The 6514-nt window shown below is 46.6% G+C and overlaps 1 protein-coding gene across 1 annotated transcript in view; it reads right to left on the bottom strand.

The window, feature by feature from the left end:
* Window positions 1–4500: 4500 nt before the first annotated feature.
* The window catches only part of ACRALDRAFT_1059109 (uncharacterized protein), a 3145-nt gene continuing 1131 nt past the window's right edge, over window positions 4501–6514 (bottom strand). Inside the window, exon 4 of the mRNA XM_071015970.1 lies at window positions 4501–6454. Coding sequence (XP_070880285.1) covers window positions 4936–6454 — 1519 coding nt within the window. The 3' untranslated portion in view covers window positions 4501–4935. The remainder of the gene's footprint in view (window positions 6455–6514) is intronic.

Here is a 6514-nt window from a genome sequence, read left to right as displayed (position 1 = left end):
GGTACCTAAAAAGGGGCGGGGGCCCCTAGTATTCTTTAAGGGGTTAAGCTCTTCTTAATTATAAACGTGTAGGATATAGAAGGTCTAAGGGAAGTAGACCTTTATAATTTAAGCGTCTAGGTCGTCGAGAAGGTTGTTTTGAAGGGAAAAGTCGATATTATTAGCCTTTCTAATATAAGCTAGTACCCTAGGCCTAAGAGGGAAGACCTAGGAGGTGTAGGAGGTAGGGGGGGCGGTGTAAAAAGCCGAGTGGTTTTTAATTACCTAGCCTTCCGGTTTCTAAAAGCAGTAGGGTTCCTGAATTAGGACTATATTAGCCGAAGCCTTTAAAGCCTGTTCTAGGATCGATTCGTGGGCTGGTTATTATTTATTAGCGTTATGTTAGATAAAGAGTAGCCCGTTTTTCGAGCTTTTTTCCGAGCTAGAAAACCCACTATTTATAAGAATAGTTAGGCTTTAATAGCTCGAATAACCTTGTAATCCGGGCTATCCGGGGGGTGGTCGCTGTTATAGTTATAGTAGTGATATTTAGTATAGACATAGATACCGTATTCTTTATAGCGGTTATAGTAGTGTTCGGTATAGTGTTTATAGTTACCGGCGTAGATAAAATAGGTCGTTTCGGCCTTATAGGTGCCCCTGGTATAGCCGAATTTCCAGCACTTAGAGTACTGGGTTTTCGGGGTGATAGGCCTATATTTATAGACCTTAAGGCGTTAGCCAGCGATCTATAGGCCGAATTTTAGGTAGTGCTTTTGCTCTGCTTCGGTAGGCACTACTAGGATAATAGTGCCGCTATTAAATAGGGGGTTAGGGCGGCCTAGCCACCTAGGCTAGCCTACGATCTTAATAGGGTTAAAGGTTATAATTTCGGTGGCTATACCGGCTAGGCCTTAGCCTAGGCCGGAGCGGAGGCCCTAATCCTCTTAGGGGGCGGTAAAGGGGTCCTATTCTTTAAAAGGGTAGACCGGGACCTGTTTAACGATTAGTTTAAACTAGTCGCTAGTAGGCTAAGGGGCCTGAAGAGGCAGGTCTTTTAGCTCTTTAAACCACTGATTTTATGATTCTAGGAGCTGTTCGGCAGTGTATTTCGGGCCTGGGGTTAGGACTAGGTTCCCCTTAGTCGAGGAGCTAACTACTACGATAGCGGGGGTTTTTAGGACCTTATTAATCCTATTTCGAAGCTTAAGAGGGTCGATTTCCCCGAGGGATTATCCTTTAGTAGGCTAGAGCACTACTCTTTAGACCTTTTTCGGGTTTTTTAGAGTAGTAGGGGGGGGAGGGGCAGGCCCTATAGAGCCCGTAGGTCCTATAAAGCCCGTAGGTCCTATAGAGCCTGTAGGCCTTATAGGGCCTGTGGCTCCCGAGGGGGCTTAAGCTCCTTTAGCGGTAGCCTGATTATAAAGGGGCTGCTGCTACTGCTACTACTATTATTCTATAAGTTTACGAATAGCCTAAGCTAGCTCGTTAACCTTCTATTCGAGTATAGAGGCAGTAGGTGCTATAGGGGTTATAGGACCCGTAGGGGTTCCTTTAATAGTGGATTTAAGCCCTATAAGAAGGGCCTTAATCGGGGGGGTGGCGTCGAGGCTATAGGCCTGCTAAACTAGCTAAAGAGCCTGCTAAAGAAGTCCTTTAACCTGGGCCTTACTAGCTAAACTAGTCGACTTTTAGGGTAGAGGGGGGAATTCTTTAGCAGGTCTTTAGGTCTTTTTAGCCTAGGTAGAGCTAATTAGACCCTGTTTTTTAGTAGGTTTAGTAGGGGGGGGGCCCTAGAAAGGGTCCTAGAGGGGGCCCCTAAAGGGGGATCCAGGGAGGCTTCCGACCTCCGAATCGTCGGCTATATACCGGTTTATACGGGTCCTAAAGGGGGCTCTAGGCGTAGGGCTTATAGAGGCGCTACGGTCCTGTTTAGAGGCTTATGTAGGCGTTTTATAGCGGGCTATTTCGTTAGAATCGTTATTAGAATCGGTATCTTTTATAGTTATATCCCCTTCTCCGTCCCTAGCCGTTTTAGGAAAAGTGGGGCTAGGTGGGGCCGGGTCCGGGGTCGAATTCGGGGGTTTAGGGCTGCCGCGGCGGCTAGGGTGGCCGGGTCGGTCTTATTATATTAGAATCGGGCGTTATATTAACTTAGTTATTTACGTGCGCTGCTACGGCTATACGCGTGGCTTAGTAGGTGGCTCGGTGTGAGGCTGGGTGGTCTGTGCGGGCTGTTTGGAAGGCCCGGGCTCTGATTAGGCGGCGGGCGCACGGGCCACCTTAGAATTTTCGGGCGGCTTTGCGTGCGCACCACGCTACGTTTTCGCACCCATTTTACGGCATAATAACGGCTTACGTAAAGCGAAGCTGTGCGTGCGTATAACGGGCTCGAAAAGAGCAATTAAACGATACTAATATCGGGCGTTTTGGGGCGTTTGCGCGGAAAAGGTGGGTCTAGCTCGTGGAGGTGGAAGAGTGTTAGGTCCGGGGTCGAATTCGGGGGTTCGGGGCTATCGCGGCGGCTAGGGCGGCCGGGTCGGTCTTATTACGTTAGAATCGGGCGTTATATTAACTTAGTTGTTTGCGTGCGCTGCTATGAGGGTACCTATTAAAGTCGCTATAATATAATCCTCTATAGTTTATATACTATATACTATTAATATTATATATATAATAAGTAATAATTATAATAATAATAAGTATAATATCTAAGTTAAAATAAACAGTATATAGATATAGCTATATAACTAGACGTCTACTTTATAACCAGCTTAGCTTATATTATAATACTATACGTATTATGCGTATATATATACTTCGCTTATAATATATATATAATAAATAAATACACTAGGTATCGTAGATACGATATCTAGGTTATTACTTAAGCTAATAACGTGGCGTAATAACCGTCGCCTAGGCTGTTTACGTAACAGTCGCCACCCAATCTTTTAGGGTCTTTTGCCAGCCTCGGATCCAGGAAGAAATCCCAGAAGTCAGCTCTTTACAAGCTCGCGCAACAAGCAGTAATCCTACGGATCTACGAATTCAATAGCTTCTTGCTTGATTTTCCTCTCTTCCGCGTATACAGCCTACTACTTACTCGTAGCCTAATTTATCAAAATATACTTAGACTAGTATAATCAAAGGGGTATTTAGGTCGGCCGTGATTATAATATCGCTGCTTCCTATAATAAACCCGGCTACTATACTAATCAAAACACTTCTTATACTATAAGGGGTTTCCTTTCCTATCTAGGAGGCGGGTTTAGCCGCTTTTATAGACCCGGAAAAGCTTAACCGGTTTTATAAAAGAGGCGAACTAGGTCTAGGTAATAACGTTAAGGCGGTATCTGCCCCTAGCCGGGACTAGCCAGATAAGGATAAGGCTGATAATTAAGGTAATCTTATCCTAGAGGGTATTAAAGGTTAGGACCGGTCCGGCGTAATCGTAGATCCTAGAGGGGATATATAGGATAGCATAGACACTTTAAACTATAACTCCCTTTATAGCTATTATATTAAATAGTTAGGAAACCTTGGTATTATAAATAAATAGGGCCTATCGCGTTCTTACGCCCTTAATAATCATTACGAAACTAATTAGAACCCGAGTTAATGCTATAATACTATTATCCTTAACCTAATAGTATTTAATAATAGTTTAATAGATAATAGCTAGGTCGCTATACTATAAGGGTTATTATTAGAGATCTAAATAAAGATTTAGTTATCCTAGGCTACCTATAAAGGCTTTTTAGGTTATGCTTATATAGTCTATATACTGTGTATAGTCGGCGTAGTAGGAGATAGTAATACTCCTCGCTAAAAAGGGGGGGGAGGGAGTTAATAGCGGCGATACTAATATAGGATTTTACCTTAGGCCTAGTCCTAGTATCTATTATAGTATTAGCGATAGGTTTTAATCCTTATTAGAGTTATAGCTTTATATAGTTAGCATAGTAGCCGGATATAAAGTTTATAAGTATATCTATAAAAATATTAGTATAATACTTTAAGGCTTCCGCGTAATCGCCGGATAGCTTCTAGAGGGTTTATTTAATAGAATTAACTAGGGTTTATCCGATATAGTAAAAGGATTCCTAGCCTTTTTAATATCAACGAGTTTAGTAGTAATCTTATTTTATATGGTAATCGAGATTATAATAGGGCCAGTAGAGCCTAGTTAAGGTTCGGGCACCACCTTCCTAGATTCTAAGAGAAAAACAGGAGGTTATCTTAAATTCTTTATTCTAATCGCGGTTATAAGACTCGAGATTAGATCGGGGGAGGAGATAGTAACTCTCTTTCTAAGGGTTTCTAAAGGGGAGCCTTCGCTTATAAGAGGGCTAGACACGGCTAGTATAGCTCTCGCGGGGGGCCGGAGGGCTTAGGGGGGATCGGGGGCCGGAGTAGCGGCCCCCTAGGCGGTGGCCGGGGCCATACTTAGGAAGCGGAAATTGCGTTTATTAGTGTTTTTGCTATAGAACAGTGGAAGGCACCAATAGTCCTAAAAGTGGGAAAATAAACAGGAAGAAGAGTTGTTTTCGAAAATTTTGTTGTAAAGTAGCAACTAGTTATAATTATCGAACGGGGCCTTGATCCATCCTGTCAAACATTTACCTGCGTCCTCCCCGACGTTTTCCTGCTTCCGGTCTCGGGAGCGCCGATGTGAAACAGTTGCCGTACGCCCGGCTGCTTGCGACAATCCGGATCCGATATCCTGTCGAAGCATACATAGTGTACAATCAATCAGTGGCACCATTTCATACACGTCCACTCTCTGATTTTCGGCCGGGAACGAGGTTCCGTTCCTGTTACGGCCAAGCCGTGTGCCTAAAGATACCATAGCCGTTCCACCGCGAGACAAATGCCCTATCACGGCTATGCAGACGTTTTACCTATAGAAGCTCATGTGCGAAAGCCACCACATGCCTAAGAAAGTATGTCATACTACCAAATCTCTTGCCACCAGGTTAGCTTGGCGAATAGCTCCTGAGCCTTGTCCTCAGTTGCGCAAATGCCTGTCGTCTGCATGCAGGCGATCACGGCCGTCCGGCATGCCCGGGCCATCTTGCTGCTACCACCACATACGATGAAGATGGCATTGTCGCGGACCAGCTCTGCAAGGACATCCTCTTGCTGCCGAATAACGTCCTGGATGTACACCTTTTCCCTCTGGTCCCGGGAGAAGGCTGTGAATACCCGTAGCTTATCAGTCGGAACCGCAGCCCACTCGTCGGCGAAGAAATAATCCTTTTCACGGGAGCGATTGCCAAAGAAAAGAACTGTACGACCCGATGTGTCGTAGCTAAGGCGTTCTTGGATGAGGGCGCGGACGGGCGCTATTCCGGTACCCGTCGCAAGGGCGCACAGTGGTCGCTGGGCATGGAGGGGCCCGTGAAGGCGAGTCAAACTCGGGTTGTGTGCGGCCAACACGAGAGCGCCGGCGGACAGTGACGTAAGGTACCGAGAGCAGAGACCAGTGCGAATCTTGCGGAGAACCGTTTGATACTTTACCAAGGCGACAAGAAGTTCAACGGTGTAGGCGGCAGTGGCTCCGGGGCGGCGCGACTGAGAAGGCCGGATACTAGCGATGCTAAAGTCCCGACCCCGGATGATGGGAAAGACGTCGAGGGCGTATGCAGCAGGGATCTTGACTGACTTGAAGTCCTCAAGAACCTCGAGGATGGTACGGCGTGGACGCGTTGTGTAATCATAATACTCGTCAATATACTCCGCCTTAGAAAACTCAATTAGCCGCTCCTTGTGGTCGACATCAGTGCAGTGGTGGGAGATTGACTCCAGAAAGCTGCGACGGGGAATGGCGGTGATATCCAGGTTCTCAGTGAGTAGGCGGCGAAGGGTTGTGTAGCGGTCAGTGTACAGTCCGGCTGGAAGCTCGCCACCGACGGCTTTCAAATCCAGTGGTTTATCTGCAACGTCCGTCCAATCCATGCACCTGACAAGCTTATTGACATCCGCTGGCGAGTTGCGCGGGTAGATTCTGAGGCAGTCGCCTGGGCGGATGGAGAGAGGGTCCGGGCCGAAGTGGTACAATTCAAAACTAAGCAGGCGGACATCTTGCCAATGTCCCGCTGGCGTCACTCTGTCGTTCTTGTTGAGGATAGCTATGACACTATCAGGCGTGGCCATGACGGCGCCGGTCGATAAAGGATGGTGACTTTTGGGCATAGTATTTTCCAAAAAGGGAACATCTGGCGTCGAGCCCCTTGCTTTTCCAAGCATTCCAAGGTCCTCGATTCGGCGGAGGTGCTCCTCTCTGTCCATTTCCTCAAAAGCATTTTGGCCCTGTAGATGACGGAGGTTGACATCCTCGCCTATCGGAAGAATGTATCTCGGCGGTAGCAGAGCCTCGTTGGGAATGGGGGCAAGCCCGTCTGGCAATGGATACTGTCCCAGAAGCTTTGCGCGCAGGTTGGTCGACCATGGCAGAAATGCTTCATCAATCCTAATCCAATGATCAGTATGTCTCGGGGGAGATTGCATTAGTAGCAGAAGAAAAGAGAAA

Source organism: Sodiomyces alcalophilus (assembly GCF_042370955.1).
Source record: "Sodiomyces alcalophilus JCM 7366 unplaced genomic scaffold ACRALscaffold_1, whole genome shotgun sequence".
Classification (NCBI taxonomy): Eukaryota; Fungi; Ascomycota; class Sordariomycetes; order Glomerellales; family Plectosphaerellaceae; genus Sodiomyces; species Sodiomyces alcalophilus.
The sequence above is the reverse complement of the archived record's forward strand: the minus strand, read 5'-3'. Positions and strand labels throughout refer to the sequence as shown.